The sequence below is a fragment of the Erpetoichthys calabaricus genome, chromosome 13 (genome assembly GCF_900747795.2).
Source record: "Erpetoichthys calabaricus chromosome 13, fErpCal1.3, whole genome shotgun sequence".
Lineage (NCBI taxonomy): Eukaryota > Metazoa > Chordata > Cladistia > Polypteriformes > Polypteridae > Erpetoichthys > Erpetoichthys calabaricus.
In genome coordinates, this window is record NC_041406.2 from 10,381,854 (window position 1) to 10,399,985 (window position 18,132).

General features: G+C 36.7%; 1 protein-coding gene across 2 annotated transcripts in view; it reads right to left on the bottom strand.

Moving 5' to 3' along the window:
- Positions 1-374: 374 nt before the first annotated feature.
- grb10b (growth factor receptor-bound protein 10b) overlaps positions 375-18,132 on the bottom strand; it is a 204,919-nt gene continuing 187,161 nt past the window's right edge. Inside the window, exons 14-17 of one of the 2 annotated variants that reach the window (XM_028817950.2) lie at positions 17,242-17,308; positions 12,705-12,792; positions 8,090-8,183; positions 375-3,899 (exon numbers count right to left, since the gene is read on the bottom strand). In XM_028817950.2, coding sequence (XP_028673783.1) covers positions 3,750-3,899; positions 8,090-8,183; positions 12,705-12,792; positions 17,242-17,308 — 399 coding nt within the window. In that variant the 3' untranslated portion in view covers positions 375-3,749. The remainder of the gene's footprint in view (positions 3,900-8,089; positions 8,184-12,704; positions 12,793-17,241; positions 17,309-18,132) is intronic. The other variant, XM_028817951.2, reaches the window with a different exon arrangement.

Sequence of the window (18,132 nt, forward strand, 5' to 3'; positions counted from 1 at the left end):
TATACAACTGATTCTCCTTGGCAAAGATTTGGGCATTTTAAGAAGCTCTACGTTAATTACTAAAGTGAAAGAATTAAAACCTGTGATAAAATGTTCTGTCTTCCCCCACAAAATAACGATGTGAACTAACAGACACTCCAACTAGAAAGCGGCATTCTAACCAAACATAATACCTGCCTAAACAAGCATTTGGAGTAAGTACGTCAAATGAATCTGTTTGAGACTGAGGTCACGACTTAAAACACTTGATCTAAGAAGAGGTACCCTAGCAGAAAACTGACATAACTATGGCTACATTTTTTGACTGATTTAAAATATATATTTATATAAATAAAGATCCAAATGGATTGAAACAGCTCAGTCAAACACTCTCAAGAACAATGCAGTTTTATTACCTTTACATCAGTTCTTAACTAGACCTACCCCACAACTAAATGCGTGATGTGACAACATTAAATAGTAACTACATCCTTTGTTTTATAACATTTCCTTTTAAATGTCTCGGAGACAATTATAGATATAATTGTTTAATTGCTCCTGGAAAGAATAGAACTTGTAAGGTTAAAACAAAATTTGAAGGAGAGAACAAAAGACGAACTTCAAAATCTACAATCAGATTTTAAACCCTTGGAATTGTAGTCTTGTGAAATGATTGTGCACCGATAACGTGTACATAAGATTGCTATTCATTTTTAGAAATGGAAATGCATTTGACTCTTTTCAAACATACATTTTCCATTTGCTTCAAAGATGGCATGACTTTATTTATCCCTGCTGATTCAAATTCTGCATATGCTGTATGTAATACGGGCACAAAAACAGATGTGCCTACCTGGACACTGATAAAGAGATTGTGCACAAAGAGGCACATTATGGGAATGATCTTCCAGAACAAGACAAGCAAGACAGCTGCAAGTATAATACTAGGTAAGGTGTGGAACCACTTTATAAAGAAAGAATGAATACATGATGATGATGATGAAGAAGAAGAATAGTCTGTAATTTTCAACATGTGCAGATTCACACAACTACTGACCAAATATTCACTGAAATTCCTGAAATGGAGGGCGGGGGGGTCGAGGGGGATTTAATTGCATTAGTTCTGCAAATCATTTTGTAACAGGGTCTCCCAAAACAGTAACATAAAACTGTATAATATACACACACACACACACACTTTATATGATTTCATCTGGGCAAGTTAGAATCAAAAATTATTGGCAAATAATGCAATATGAATTGAGGAGATGTGCAAACTGAGGTGAAACTAACACGATGCAGAATAACCATTACAGAATTTGTCCCCCTAGATTCTTGCAAGAGTTATTAAAAAAAGGTAAAATCCTATCTTCATTAATGTAACATATACTATTCAAGTCTCACTAATAAATAATAAGCGATTTGTGATTTTAAATTTCCTTCTTTTAAGAAAGGCATATTATATAGACTACTTAGCAACATTTTCAAGAACTGATCCAATAGAGCATGATGAAATATTGTGTTGGGTAAAAATATTTTACTGTATTGCTTCAAATAGCTAAATTTATACACACACATATTATATATACATATACATGTAATATATATACACATATATATGCATACATATTATACACACACACACAAACTAGTAAAAAGGCTGGACATGTGTACTCATTAATGGATTGTTCTTTATTTTTAAACCTTTTTACATTGTAAAGAAAACAAAACTATCAAAAAGATCTCTTGAATTTATGGAGAGAATAAAGACCTCAATAAATCAAAATTACACTATCTTATATTTTGGATTTTTCAAAATAGCCTCCTTTAGTCTGAATGACAGCTACGAGTAGTTTCATCAAGGCGCTTGATGATTTCTGCAATACCACTTACAGACGTGTATAGAAAACTTGCAATTTTTCGTCACTGAAGGCCTCTCACTTCCCTCTGCAAATTCTATGACTAAAATGCTATGAAAGGAAAAAAATGGAATGATACAAAATGAGGATATTTACTCCGTCCTACACAACACCTGGGATTGGTTAAGTACATAAATGAGAAAGGACACTTAACTAATAAATCTTTGACGAGGTGCACTGACAGAATGATTTAATGATTGGGAGTGTGCTGCTGTCATTAAGGCAAAAGGGGACTATTTTGAAGAATACAAAAATACAAGATGATTTTGTTCTTGTTTTGTTTTCTTTACAATGTAAAAATGCTATAAAAATACAGAAACACCCATAAATGAGTAGACATGCCCAGACTTTTGACTGGATACACACATATACACAGAGTATATACCCACACACACGGATATATTCTGTATATATATATATATTAGTACCAGTCACATATCTGTATGTATAGATATGTGATATATACACCATAAAGATTCAATGTGCATGTTTATTTTCTGTTCTACTTTGGGATGACATAAATACATTTAAAAACAAACAACATTAGTAACTATATTAAGATGCACAATCAGTTGTGTAGTTTTATTCAAATACAATGAATGTGACTCAGATGATAATAAATTCCAGATGGCTTGGATTCTTGGAACAGGCAGGGAGTTAAGATAACAGATGTTTAATAAAACGTAGTGGTTGCTTATAGGGTGCCAGGTTAGTAGAACCAAAGGCAAACATCTATGGTGTCTGAAATTTTAAGGCATATTTACAAAAATAAAAGTGTCACATAACCCCTACTTATAAAAACACAATGGACAAAGAGAACTTAAGTTATTTCGTTGTTGAGTTCAATTAAAATACAGTACAAAATCAAAAGGAGTCCTTGTTTATGCAGCAACTCAAGGTAAATCCACATTTAGAACTGCTCTCTTCACATGTGGAAGCAGAAAAGAAACAAACAGGAGGAGTGAAATAATCAAACTGGATCATCTGTGCATTTTGGCCATTCATTTCAGTTAGGAAACATGCAAACTTATTAGTTTGGAGGTCTTGGTATTGAAAAATGGAACTCACCTTGCATAAATCCAAAGACATCATAATATCCACAAAGCTCTGCCCCTCACTTTGCATTTTTACCCCCCACCCCCAATAAATAAATTAGGTTCATATCAAGTTATTCTCTCTTATAGTTCTCACTCCAGTGTCATTCCTACTGCTTTAGCCATTAACACTCAAGATGACTGCACAGGGATAGGCTATTTTAATTCCCACAGATTAGTCCCAGCTGTGACATTGTCAGGTTTTTTTTTTTTTTTTTTAATTATTACAATAAAAAAATTCCTAGTTTGTCCGACGTTATTCTCACAAATGCTTCAGATTAAGGAAAAAACTACTGAAGTAATGTGAGTTACGTTCAGTTCAAGAGTGCAAAAAAATAAAACTCTAACAAGAAAAGAAGAAAAAAAGACTTAGTAAACAATCAGCCAAATAAACATTGTCAAAGTATTCCAGGAGATGACATCTCCACAAACCTATTATCTTCATGATTTTTATTCTGTAAGTGGCCCAGTCTTGTAACTTCCAGTTGTTGATTGTATAAGAAATTACACTTTTTTTTTTTTTTTTCTTCTTTTTCATAAAATGCTCCAGTTTGTGGGTCACTCAGTAAACGTGTGCTGCGATCATTTAAACTCACACGGTTTACAGCAAGATGAAGTAATGATCAGTCTCATAAAAACAGGCAATCTTGTGGCAGATGAACAGTAGAATACTGAAGATCTATCATCCACTAATTCTTCTGCAATTTATCAGGGAGAACAACTTCTGCAATATCCAGTCTTTTTTGGAAGTCAAAGGTCATAAGGTCACCGTTGTACAGGGGTGCTTGAGCTTGCAAGGGAGAACTCCTTTGTTAAGCTGGTAAAACTCGACAAGTTGAATTAAATCAGTAAATTTGGTATTTCCGTCATCGAGACTGAAGAACATCTGTCCATCCTCTTCACACTGCTTCAGATAGATTACCAAAAAAACAGAATAAAATAAAAAAGCAATTGAGTTTTGGAACTATTTCTATAGATAACCAAAAGCACTGGAGACTTAAGACTATGTCACATTGTGAGACGACTATTCCAGCAATTTTTAGTCGTAGCCTTCAGTTACTTAATCTTAGCGATTCAAAAGGTGGTCGGCAGGCAGCACACTCCCGTGAATCTGACTACCTAATGCCACAGAACCAGTGATTTACTCCAGCAAGGCCGCTACTCACCCCTCAAACAGGTTTTATTTGGTCTTTAGTCAGAGGGGTGGACTGTATGCACAGGAGAGAAGACAACCAATGAATGCTCATCTGGGGGTACAATGCAGCAATGAGGAATGCAATGCATTAATCCTCAAACAAGGAACATTTAGGAGGGCACTGTGTTATACACAAAAAAAGAAGGATATACAGGTGGGTGTCAAACATATAAAGATAATCTGATCTTTCTAGTAATTTAATAACTCACAAGGTATGTCAAAGACCAAGTTATCTAAAATGTAAAGTTTAAATGACACATTGTGCATTTTTCAAGTCAAAGTTATTCTTCACAAGCACTGTATATATTAATTCCATTTAAGAAAAATATGTCTGTGTTTATGAGGCATCCTTGTGATAATGAAAAGAAAATAGATTTATTTATTTAATCGCAAATTCTTGGAACTATTTTTCTTAAAGGTAAAAATACATTTCATGTCTGCTGGTCTGTTCACGGCTGGCATTGTGGGTAGAGTTTAAACTTACCTTAAGTTGATGAACATGACACCAAATATTTTTCTGAAGGTAATTAAGAGCAATTTTGTCTTTTGAGAAAATGGTTTGAAAATGTGCATTGTGCAGGATGGGAACATAAGCTTAAAAAAAAAAAAAAACATTTACAGTTTCCATTGACTTCCTTTTGGTAATCACAACACCTTTAAGTATGGCTTGGGAGTGAAGCAGGCCGAAATACACAGCCATAGAATTTTAATGATAGAAATGTTGTCTACTGTTAAACTGAATGTTTGTATCGAGGAGTAGCTTTTAAGGTACAACAATCATTACTAGTGCATGCTGCTTCACTCATCTAGTTTTGCCTGGTTGGACTCACTAACACATATACAGTACAAAGCCATACAGATAAATTGAAATGGTGATTCTAGTTTAAATTGAATGAGATTGTGTGTAAAAGTATGTGTGTCCCTTGTGATGGGCTGGCTCCCATTTCTTGTGTTTCACACAGTGCCATGAAGGGAGAGACAAATGGTGAGATGAGGTGCAGAGCCAATTTTCATTAAAAAAAACGGCCAAAGAACAACATATGAAATTTTATAAATTAGAGGAGACCATTCAGTCTGTCAGGTATGTTTGTTTAGCTAATTGCTAAGATGTCTCCTGGTCTCATACAGATACTTCTTAAAGGTTGTCAAGGTTTCTGCTTCAACTCCATGTCTCAGTAGTTTGTTCAGATTCCTGCAACTCTGTGTGAAGAGGTGCTTTCTATCTTCATCCCTAAAAGCACTTCTCCTTAATTTTCACGGACATCCTCGAGTACGTGATTCACAGTTGAAAGAATTCTGCTGGATCTACTTTATCAATGATCTGAGAATTCTAAAGACCAGTCTTGAGGGTACGGTGTATCTGTTATCAAGGGTTTGAACTAGGGATGCTCTGATCCAATACAAGACGGATACCAATCTTCATGTTACTTGATCAGCCGATTCTGATTTTTTTTCTTTATTCGTTTGAAAAACTTTTTACACTAATATCCTGCATAACCAGACAAATAGAGGTTTTATGTCCTTTGTTTTTTATAATTAAACTGTAGACCACAGGTACTAACTGTTCATTTTTTATTAACAAAATTAATTCTGTAGTCTTATTGTCCACAAAATACTAAAATCAAATTTCCTTAAAATACATTAATAAACTATGTACAAAAATATATATCCATAATACATATGGCATGAAAGAAAAGAAAATGCTTCTCATAATTACAAGCTTAATTAAAAATGTAGTATTCACCATTTCTCTACCAAAAAAGATTGACATATATAAACGAAAGGGGTGTGTGTGTGTGTGTGTGTGTGTGTAAGAAGCAGTCCACTTTGCTCACAGTTAACCACAGTTACTAGATGATGCATGCATGCACTTTAAAAAAATTTCAGCACTTGCATGCACATCACTACGAAAGACGTGCAGCAATTAACGGCACTGCGCAACAATGATGTTGGGCTAATGGCAAAGAGGAAGAGAGACAACATCAAAACGAAGCAAATGTCGTGGCTCAATAATGTAAAAGTGAAACACCTCAGTAATGGCTGACAAGGCTTGAAGTTTTCACTAAAAACCATTGTCTGTCTGGTGGTATTTCCTTGAGACAAAGATTAATAGGACTCGTATGCCAGTGATACAGCTAAGATATGGTATTACCAGTATCTCCTTACAAAAGCCAGTGGGGCAGCAAACATAAGGTGGGTCTACATCATCTGCATTGGGTAATTCTTCAGACTTGGCTGACGCCTCTGCAAGTTAACGAATATAGTTAAACTGCTAGGGAGAGTCTTTGGGTTGTTTTTTGTCCTAAAGACCACACACAGCCAGTATATATGTGCATAGGTCTGATCACAATCTGGTGGTCACCTACCAAGTAACACTTATGGTTGGCCAGACAGTCATCAAACATCCACCACGCCCTCTCAGTTGCGAGGGACAGATCTTAGGCATGTTACAGAGTATCTGCCAAATAATGCAAAGAGTACACAACATGTGTTTTGCCCTAATTGGGGCTCATCAGGTCTAACGGGGATTGAACCTCGGATGTCAGCACTTGATGCAAAGCTTCAGAACTTGCACCTGTTAAGTAAGCGAACCAGCTGCTGTGGCGCAACGTCTGAGGCACCATGTTTCACTGTAGCTAGGGAGACCATGTCCTTTACTACGAAGGAATTACTCACTGCATAAGGTCTGGCATTAGCGGATGGCTGTGTTAAAAACTGCTGCTTTAGGAAATCATTTTAGAAGTTGTTTTTTTTTTTTTTTATTACACAGCTCATGAAAGCACACAGAAGACGACAGCTTCTACTGAACATTACTGACACTGGCAAGAGTTTGAGGTTAGTATTGGTACATTTTCTGTTTATCACCCAACCTTAAGGCTATGTTTCATTCAAATATTGCTGGCCCCTGTGAGTGCACCTGTGGTTTACAAGGGAAGTGCCCCTAGGATAGATCCATTTTTAGAACTTGGGACAGGTATGAAAAGTTGCTCCATACTATGGGTTTATTCAGTGAAGGTCTGGTTTGGGGGCAAAAATTTCCCTAGTCTGGGGAATTTCATGACTGTATCTGCACTTTGTTCCAGGTACCCCTGCTGTACATGAATTTGTATGTGAAGGAGTGGAGACACTGTAGTTTTACTAACTGCAGTGTTCTTTAAAAAGCTGCACACCTTTCCATTCTGTTGTGGTACATAAAACAAACGACTTCAGACAGAGTCTCTCTTCTGTTTGTCAGGTCCAAAAAATTGCCTTCCTTATTTCTTGTAGCTACACTGTCTGTAGCATTTCTCCATTTAAGTACTCTTTGGTTGTCAGAACTTGTCCCTAGGACTTAAGACACAATCAGACCTGTTCAATTTTGAATTGCTGACCAGCTTCATGAACTGTTAAACAAGACTGAATCATACTCGGACCTTTCTTGACTGGTTTAGTGAACAAAGTTTTAATATTCTAAGAGAGAGGAATTGCAGATCTTCTCATTTTTGTTTATACTCTTCTCTATGGCCCATTTCTACCCCATACAACCCCTCCATGGAAGTGTCAGTAGCTCAAGAAAGGTGAAGCTTTCCCATCTTATTTATTTTTTTAATATGCAATGTGTAAGCTGCATCACTTATCTTCTGCTTTTTCTAGTGTCTTGGACTGGGAGGGTTGACAGGCCATCCACAGGTGTGACATCTGAGAAATTGCTTATATAAGGATCCATATAAAGTAATAACTTAGTATTCATTTTACTTCATTAGCTAATCACAAAAAACTTTGTCAACAGTAGTTTCCATGATTAAAAAAAAATTGTTACAATAGGAGATCCAACTCAATTTACCCATTTATACATCTTAAAATATAAAAGGCAAAATTAAATACCAAAAAAGACTAAACACACTATAAAGAAGTATACTTACAGGTAAGATCTGGAAATGTTTAATTTTTTGATGGTAACTCATTGTCAGTACAAATGCCTTTGGGTTACTCTGACAGTCTCGAAGTAAGAATATTCTTAAAAAGATAAAACAGGATAAAAATATTATAAACAGCACACATAACTAGCATGAACGTAACAGTGACACCATATGGATGTTTATTTTTGTAATACTATAGTTTTAAAGATAGACTTTTTTGTCTGTATTTCAATCAGATTCATAACCAAGTGAAGTAAATACAACACTGCTACATATATAAGATTATAGACGACTCCTGCTACATTTATGTTTTATTTATATGACACATTCCTCATGCTTAAAGTACTGCACAAAACCCCAGGAACAAAAGCAGAGATTTGAACATTACATCAATCTAGACGAGAGCAGGCCACTCACCCCAGCAAAGCTCACCAGTCCCATCCATTGAATTTTTCCAAAATAACATTAAGCTGAGTTTTGAAGGTCCCTAAAGTCCTCCTGTCTACCACACTACTTGGTCACTTATTCCAGGTGTCTGTGGTTCTCTGTGTGAAGAAAAACTTCCTAATGTTTGTGTGAAATTTACCCTTCACAAGTTTCCAACTGTGTCCCCGTGTTCTCGATGAACTTCAACATGACATTAATAACACAGGATACAAACTAATATCAAACATTAAACACCAAATAATAGATAAATTCACCAACGTCAAAGCTCTGAATCAGACCAAGTAGCAACCAACAGGAAAAATGTTAAAAAGCCATGAACAAACCACACAATCTGTGTAGGCTTACATATAGGAACACAAATGTAGAGGTTACAATCACCCCTGATGACGAAGAAGAATAAACAGGATAAGAGCAGATTTCACCATCAGTTTTAGAGAGGAACGCTGGATGGACATGGGCCATTCAATGGCTCTTTGCCTGATGTTCAGTTCACGTACAACGATTCATAGACTATAAAGTAAACACCCACAGACTGATTCACCTCACCCAGAAATGCAGATTCTTCAAGCTCCTTTCTGTTTTTGCATGACATACAGTGGCATGCAAAAGTATTCAATTACCATGAAAGGCATCAGAATTTTCTGCATGACTGAAGATATGTCTACATATTTATCCATTCAGTATTTTAATGTGGACTCTTATGCTGTAACAATACATTTTCCAGGTCAAAATGAGCCATTTTCTATAGATATTTAACTGAAGACGAAAAACTCTGAAGTTGGTGTTTGCCTAAGTACAGTAATCCCTCCTCCATCGCGGGGGTTGCGTTCCAGAGCCACCCGCGAAATAATAAAATCCGCGAAGTAGAAACCATATGTTTATATGGTTATTTTTATATTGTCATGCTTGGGTCACAGATTTGCGCAGAAACACAGGAGGTTGTAGAGAGACAGGAACGTTATTCAAACACTGCAAACAAACATTTGTCTCTTTTTCAAAAGTTTAAACTGTGCTCCATGACAAGACAGAGATGACAGTTCTGTCTCACAATTAAAAGAATGCAAACATATCTTCCTCTTCAAAGGAGTGCGCGTCAGGAGCACAGACTGTCAGAAAGACAGAGGAAAGCAAACAAATCAATAGGGCTGTTTGGCTTTTAAGTATGCGAAGCACTGCGGCACAAAGCTGTTGAAGGCGGCAGCTCACACCCCCTCCGTCAGGAGCAGAGAGAGAGAGAGACAGAGTTTGTTTTTCAGTCAAAAATCAATACGTGCCCTTCGAGCTTTTAAGTATGCGAAGCACCGTGCAGCATGTTGTTTCAGGAAGCAGCTGCACAAAAGATAGCAACGTGAAGATAATCTTTCAGCATTTTTAGACGAGCGTCCGTAACGTCTAGGTGTGCGAACAGCCCCCCTGCTCAATCCCCCTACGTCAGGATCAGAGAAAGTCAGCGCAAGAGAAAGAGAAAAGTAAGCTGGGTAGCTTCTCAGCCATTTGCCAATAGCGTCCCTTGTATGAAATCAACTGGGCAAACCAACTGAGGAAGCATGTACCAGAAATTAAAAGACCCATTGTCCGCAGAAACCCGCGAAGCAGCGAAAAATCCGCGATATATATTTAAATATGCTTACATATAAAATCCGCGATGGAGTGAAGCCGCGAAAGGCGAAGCGCAATATAGCGAGGGATTACTGTATTTAAACCACTGTGCTGTGGAAGCTCCAAGTTTACACAAATGTCAAATGAATCCCAAATGTCACAAAGGTGACAGTCTTTTGACAGACATAATTAAAAATAACGAGGTACTACTTATGAGTCCTTTCTATCTTTCTGGATTATAAAAAGCCTCCTTTGTGAGGCCGTAGTCTTTGTTGGACAATCCCTACAAATATGAAGACAAAGAAACACTCTGCTAATGTGAGAAACAAAGTCATTGAAATGCCCAAGGCAGAAAATGTCTACAAAAAATATCAAGGAGTCTGAATGTCCCGTTTAAGCACTGCTGAATCCATCAGCAGCAGCAGCACAGACTCTTGCCAGAACAGGCCGTCCCTCAAAACTAAACATGAGAGCAGGACGTCAACTTGTGAGAAAGGCCAGTCTGCAGTGGTCTTTGGCTGAAACTGGAGTGATGGTGCAGGGGTCCACAATTTCAAGAGCTCTCCATAAAATAGTCCTCTATGTGAGGGTAGCAAGAGAGAAGCCATTCCTTAGGCAGGCCCACATGAAAGCATGTATGGCATTTGCTACAAAGTATGAGAAGGACTAGTTAAGATGTGGGAGAAAGTTTTATGGTCAGATGAGATGAAAATAGAACTTTCTGTCCAAACTTCAAAGAGGTGTGTGTGGTGTAAAACTAACACTGCCCAGGCCTCAAGAAACACCAGACCTACAGTAAAATATGGTGGTGGCAGCATCATACTATGGGAATCTTTTCAGTGTTAAAGGGACAATGGATGGACACAAATAACACACAGTACTGCAAGAGAATTTGTTCCAGTAGGCTTGGGAAAAGTTTTATCTTTCAACACGACAATGACCTGAAGCAGAGGGCCAAATCAGTACTGGAATGGCTCAAAAACAGAAAGGTGAATGTTTTGGAATGGCCAAGTCAATGCCTTGAGCTTCACCCTATTTAGAATCTGTGGCACAATTTCAAAACTGCTGTCCAGAGGCACCAGCCCACCAACTAAAAGGACCTGTAAAAATTCTGCCAAGCAGAATAGGGAAGAATCACAATGTGCCAAACTGAGACAAACTTAAACACCCAAAGGAATGAAGGCTGTTACTGCAGCAAAAGGGTTCTCAACAAATTATAAATGTGTAAGCCTTGAATACTTGGGCAAACACAAACTTTGGGGGTTTTCTTCTTCAGTTAAATATCTACAGAAAATGGTTTATTTGGATTTTGGAAATAATATTGTGACAGCACATTAAAAATATTGAATGGATAAATAAGTGCAGAAATCCTTTTTTGGGGCTTGAATACTTTATGACATCACTGTATTAACAATGCAGTTGCCAATGAAACTTGGACGGTTCTAGTGCTTTACCACTGAAGAGCTGTAGGTCAAGTATGGCAACACCTTGTGAAGAAAGTTTGTTGCACAGAGATCCACTGGCAGAGCCCACCACAACATATGGCAGATCCAGTACATAACTTAGAAAGAACATTTTAAATGTTGATACCATAAGTGAGAAGTATGAAGTTGTTTGAGGGATCACGAAAAGTCTACTTCACATGGAAAATTGCTTTCAAAATTGTAGTAGCTTTCTTTGCAAGGACAAGAGAAAATAAAATTCTTGGGATTAATTAGTGTGCTTTCTGTAAGCTGGCCTGTAAGCTAACTGGGCACGTTGCATTTTGGAAAAAATAAAAGCTCAGGGTTAAATGCTATAAATTGGGAACAAATAATTATCAGACTGGTTAGTTTGCAATTCCAAATACATTTACATATACAATTACCCAATGTGAAAGTTGTATTTCTGATATCATTTTACAAAAGTGAGCAGGATACTAGTTTATCATAAGGCCAACAAAATACATACATCCACTCGGACATTCATTCAGGAACACCTGAGAGTCACATGCAAGGCCTAGAGAAATGCCTGGATGGGACAATTTAATTTAAGCCAGTATGGTATAATGGCTAAGGCTTTGGACTTCAAACTCTGAGGTTATGGGATCAGTTCCTGCTACTGACACTGTGAGACGACAAGCAAATTACTTCAGCTGGTTGAGTTCCAATTGTAAAAAACAAAAGAAAAGTAACCAATTGTATCTAAAAATGTTACAGGTCACTTTGGGTAAAGACAAGTAAATTCACTCAGATTCTTAACAACTCAGAAATTTCTATTATAAAGCACACTCAAAACAGGTCCGCTCTTCATATTGACCATTAATGTAATAGCCTGTCTTTAAGCTTTGATAGTAAACTGGAGTCCCAAGCGGAAAATTATGCACTTCAGTTACTTGAGGCCTCAATGCAGTTTGTTGCAACACCCTGCCATTCTTGATGGAAACTTATATAAATTTGTTGTAATCAAAACTTTACTGAATGTTTGAGCCTTTGCACACTGGGAATTAAGACCACCACAGATGAAAACGCCTTATTGAACCTTGTGATTCAAGTTACCACAGCTCGCATTTGATAAAAGTGTTTGTTCTTACCCATCAACGAGCCCTTGTTGAATGATAATCCTGTGTGATTCTTCTCTTCCTATTCGTCCATGAAACCATGGCTGAGTTCTGTGAATAACTTTGAAATAAGAACAAAACAGATTATGTTGACCCATATGGCATTGTCATTTGTCATTAACCACCTTTACACTTTTTTGGCCTCCTTAACTCTAAGTTCCTTTTCATCCTCGTTTTATATACAGCTACTTATACAAACTCATTTTAATTGCTCCCAAGTCTTGATGTGGGTTTCACTCTTTTTACCACCACAAAATGTGTTAAAACAATGGCAAAGAACCACAATTAGTGGGTTACTTTGACAGGCAGAAACGAAGCTGGCCTATGAGGAAAGATTCATTTAAAAGTGCATTCATTTTTGATGTAACAAAAGAATAACCATTTTCTTTGATTGCAAATGTGTTTACAATATCTAATTAAAAAGCAGCAATGTTTAAAATATTCAGCATTTTACAATGATGTGCCTGGCAAAAAAACAAACTCTGGCACCTCTGAAAAGCCCATTAACAAGCTGACTGTTAAATATGAATTAACTCACAGTAGGCAATCCACAGACAGACACTACCTACAAAGTATCTCGTAAACTGTCTTTGGGGCCATAGTGCCAAATTCAAGCATATTCATGAGTAATGCATATACTGTAAATCAATGACAGTGGGCGTCTGAAATAAAAATGAAAAATCAGCGTGACATTCCAGAACAAAATATTTCCCTTTTAGTTAGTATTTTCTTATTGGCCATATTTTGGATGACATTTATTTTTCAAAAAAATGTATGTAGAACCACAATCATTTGAATATCTTCAATGATCAGCTTCTCACCACTACAAAGTTCAAATGGAAACTGACATTCAATTGCAATAAATTGTGCAAGATCTGACCACTTAGACGCAGCCAAAAATATCTGTTCATTATGGCAACTATGAGGTAACTCAATCTTTTTTTCTTTTAGAGAGAATACATTTTTATTGTGAAATTTGCTCAATCACAAAATGTATGTACTTAGTAGTTTTAAAACAGCACCCTGATTTTACACTGGCATCAGGAAACAATTTACCTGCTTTCACTTAAGCAGTTAACATGTTAAAAAATAAAAATACTCTTGTAATTCCATCTAGAAACCAATCCTATAAATTAGTAAAGAAATCAGATGGAAATATATTTACAACTTTAGAACATTATATACTGTACATTATAAGAAGTATTCAAAATAAAGAGTCCAAAGCCTCATCATCATTAACAGTTTATAATGATAGTTTAAACAGATTATGACGTTCACCATACATCAATGTGCATTCTACAGTACTGTAGGAAGATTAGAAATGTGGACTTTTTATGTAAGAATAACAACTGAGAAGCAGTAGTAAACTCAACTCAAACTCAACTTCAAATCAAAGTATGTAGTGATATGCACACAGTTCTGCATATAATTATAAATATCAAAACATGCAGTGCTTTAGATCTTTCACAAATTGTCATTTTCCCTGAATAACAAATCTTACATTAAAACTGTATTCCCTGTGACATTTTTATTTCAAAGCACTGAAGCGGAGAATCCTCTTTAATAAAACCCCTGTGTGCGTCCAGTGTCCGTGTGTGTGTGTGTGTGTGTGTGTGTGTGTCTGGTGAAGTGTGCATGCGTGGGGCACGGTGCGATGCTTCAAAGGCCGCCTGACGCGTCACACAAGACAGAGAGGGCGGGACCTATAAAATATTGCGCGGCCGATCCAATCGGATTTCTGGAAATGAGGTAAGACTTAAAACAAAAGGCATGAAAAATCCAATCGGGTACTGAGACGTGGAGACCGGCTTCCCCAAAGAGGTGGGATTGTGCAAGTGTTCATTCTGAGGATGTCAGATTTGTGATTAAGAAGCCTGGCCCGGTAAAGTGTAAAGTGTCAGTCATTGAAGGGGTTTTCCTAAATATACAAATTTTCATGATATTACAATAGGATGACTTTTAAAAGTAGATTTATTTTCGCGCACATAAAATCCGTTGTTGGCAAGACACCACACATACAAAAATCAGCTGCACGCCAGCACAGATTAAAATACTTGCTGAGGAACTGCACAGTACTTGCTGGAGAGACGCCACAAGCACGATTATCAACTACACGCCACACATTACATCAGTTGCTACGGAGAATCTGCTGATTGCCAACTGTTGTGACAGAAAATTAAACGCATATTACGGACATCAAAGCCAGTATTACTGCAAGAGAAAATTAAAGGCACACAATACAGTGACGCATATTTCAGCCACATACAAGCCAGTATTACTGTAACAGAAAATATTACGGACGTACAAGCCTATATTACTGTGACTATCTACTAACAACATGCCACCCAAAAAAGAAGAAAAAGATAATGAGCGTCAGAAAAATACTAAAAGAGAAAGACTCAGAAGAGCAAATAGATCTATAGAGGAACAGGAAAATGAGCGTAAAGAAAATTCTCAAAGAGAATGCACTACTGTTCTAGCGCCTGTTATTGTAACGGGCTTAATGTCTAGTTAGTTTATATCTTTATACGTTCACTGCTGTCACATGTAGAGTAAAGTGAAAAGCTTGTTTTTCTATCCCCTTGTGTAAGACAGTGTCATATTAAACAAAACAATGTTACATGGGGATCAGCAGATGCAAGTCAAATTTTCACCTTGCTGCCTCATATCAATATGGCTATTGACTAGTCACTAGTTCTCACTCTGTTCTTCACCAGAGATCTTATCTATTTCTCCAACCGACTCCAAAGAATCAATGACCTCAATGAAAAAGAACTACAATTCTTATATTCTAAAAAATATTATGCTATCTGTTTTCATGATAGTTTTGTTAATACCAGGAAGGCACACTCCATCACACTAATAAGGCACAAGCTGACACACTGCACACCCAAACAATATTTACCATTGTCTTGAACAAGATAGTCACTGAATATTCTCCATTATAGTCAGGTACATATATGTGTAAATTTACATAAGAGATTTCACTTTTAAATGTTCTGGGTGTCTTTCTGATTTACAACTTGCACGTCCCAGAGTTGCCATGTAGCTTTTACAATACCAGCAATTTGACATAAACCATATTTAATTTACTACAGCAGCAATTCCCAAAATTGTATCTGGGGACCCTTCCATTGCTGTAGGTTTCCATTCTCATAAATGAAATAATGAAAGGTCCATTATTACTTTGAAATGATCTCCTTGGTTAGCTGGTTCGATTTTTTTCAGCCATCACTTAGTACCACTAGAGGATCCTGAGGCCGACTACCTCACTCCTCCAAAGACCTCTTATAAAGTTCTTCAGGCATATGGCTGCAGTGCAGCATGACACAGAAGTATATTATCAGCCTTACAAAATTGCAGCCTGAATTCAGAATTAGCCATGCAACTACCAATAATTCCAAAAGATACAGAAACTATTCTTACAAGTTAATACAATGAAAATAATAGTAAGTGTTATTTGTGTTGACCAGTCTGTTCAGAAAGGTCAATTCAACAAAAATAACATTTTAGTTGTGGACATGTTAACACAACTAGCACATTTGGTACAAAGAGCTGAGATTTTCAAGTAACTTAATTAGAGAAGAAAACAAAAAATCCACACAATTCTTCTTAGGATAAATATCATCTCAATATATGCATCAGTTACTGCATCACAATAGTATTTTTCTATCTTAAATGATTTTTTTATACTTATTACACATTTACCAAAGGAAATTGTTTTAAGTAAAGCATTTTTACAAATTGTATGAAGGGAGCTGACAGGTCAGGTGTTGCAATAATGGCCAAAGTGTCAGTAGAAAGTATTTAAGTTATTTTGACTGAACCAAATCAGTTTCAAAAGGTTTAATATTAAAATAATGTGTGCATAATATTATATTTGATACGAAAATCCTTAAATTGTTCATTTACTACTGGAATTTTTAATACAGAACATTTTCTGCTAGACCTACAAATGTTACTGTCTTTGTTTAGTGTCAACCTCCATCAGTGAGGCGGTGAGGTGGACATGCCTAAATTTTGGACTGTCTTCTGTTCTTCTTGCAGCCTTGTTAAAAGCCATACAATTCCAATCACTGATGTAGTCTATCCACACTGCCTTCCCCTACCTTTTTTCCCTGCGTACATCCCTGAATAATGTCTTTCTCTAAACACTTATTTCTTTGTCACATGACTATACTTTCACTTTGTGTATCTTAAGCAGCAGTTGTCTTTCTTGTTGTACTTGCTGTAGATCCCACTCTCATTTGTTTTGTGTTTTCTCCAAGAAGCCCTCAACTATCTCCAACAGACCAATGTTATGCAACATTTAAAATATGATATCCTAGTTCCAAGAAGAATGTTTTACAAAATTTCTCAAATTTCATGGGGGGAAAAGTTTAAGACAAATGTTAGTTGTGGCACTAAAAGAAAACAACTTAATTTGTACTTGAAAATATTAGAATTATTATTTGGAATTTTTTGAGAAACAGTCAAAAAACTTCAACCAGATATAACAGTCATAATATACCTGAGCTGAGTACAGATGGATGAAGGGGACTGGGGCTACCAAGCATGTTCATCCGCTGGCCTCGTTTCTATATAGAGAAGGAAAAAAAAATAGACAATTTGTATAACAAAGCAAAGTACTGATAACAGTAACAAAACTGATTACTGGACATTAAAGAACAAAGTGTCTACACTGCATTACACCAACATTTTCTCTGTATGGTAGAGTAAATATTATTTGAAGTGTGCTAAGTCACTACTTTCCCCAAGGGTTAATCTAGCAAGGATGTGAAATGCATGCCGTCCAGAGTTAATGCCCATTACTATGATGTAAACAGTATTAAAAATGAGAACCAGTATCATCATCATGGTTTTAAGAACATGCAGATCAATACATTTCTGAGAAAGCCAATGCTGAGAAGCAAGTTTAATAACAAATAGGGATTGCATAATTGTTGTCTCAGGAGGAGCATTGAGGATTCCATGCCGACTGTGTTACAATGGACAAGCATTTTTGTTCTTGAGCCAATATACAAGATGTTCCTCAGCCCTGTACAGTAAGTATATAGCGGATTAGTACACAGACTGCAAGAATACTGGAGGCCACTACATGCAAAATTTTATCTCATAGCTGTCAATAAAATATCTCTGGGTCTTTTACCTGTGTGAAGTCAGGCAAGGCAGTGAGACCAATAAATGGATTTGTGATGAGAGAGGTTTGATGGCATTGTGTGTTTTTATTTTAAATACTTAAGTCAAACTGTGCAGGCTCCAGATGAGTGCAGGTGCATGTGAAAACAAAAACACACCGCTGTGAGGTTGATTAAGGTGCTTGGCTGATCACACATTCACGCGCAGACATGAGTGGGTCAGTCAAGCATTTTGTTCATGTCTCAAGAGTTGGCGATTGTGG